This window comes from Geospiza fortis, unplaced genomic scaffold (genome assembly GCF_000277835.1).
Source record: "Geospiza fortis unplaced genomic scaffold, GeoFor_1.0 scaffold289, whole genome shotgun sequence".
NCBI lineage: Eukaryota > Metazoa > Chordata > Aves > Passeriformes > Thraupidae > Geospiza > Geospiza fortis.
Genome location: NW_005054478.1, coordinates 193977 through 194307, shown reverse-complemented (window position 1 = coordinate 194307; position 331 = coordinate 193977). Strand labels below are relative to the sequence as shown.

Below are 331 nucleotides of genomic sequence, written 5' to 3'. Positions count from 1 at the left end.
ATGGGTCCGGCCATGCCAGGCTCGCCAGTTTTCCCCTCGCCGGGAATGCCAGGGAGCCCGGGCTCCCCTTTCAGGCCTGGTAACCCCTGAGGCCCCATGGGCCCAGCAGGACCTTGCAATCCCGGGATGCCGGAGGGGCCCCTCAGCCCCGGCTGTCCTGGGATCCCACCGTCCCCTTTGGGCCCAGGGCCACCCGTTAATCCAGGCACCCCCGGAAGGCCGATGAACCCCGGTTCACCTTTGGGGCCCGTTGGGCCGGGAGGTCCCAGTGACCCGGGCAGGCCCCTTTCTCCCGGCCCCCCCGGCTTCCCCGCGAAGCCGTTGGGCCCTG

General features: G+C 71.6%; 1 protein-coding gene across 1 annotated transcript in view; it reads right to left on the bottom strand.

Moving 5' to 3' along the window:
- Positions 1-331, bottom strand: part of COL8A2 (collagen type VIII alpha 2 chain) — a 9133-nt gene that overhangs the window by 3354 nt on the left and 5448 nt on the right. The window contains exon 3 of the mRNA XM_014310042.2: positions 1-331. This exon is cut by the window's left edge and continues 3354 nt beyond it; it is cut by the window's right edge and continues 29 nt beyond it. Within this exon, the coding sequence (XP_014165517.1) occupies positions 1-331 (331 nt within the window).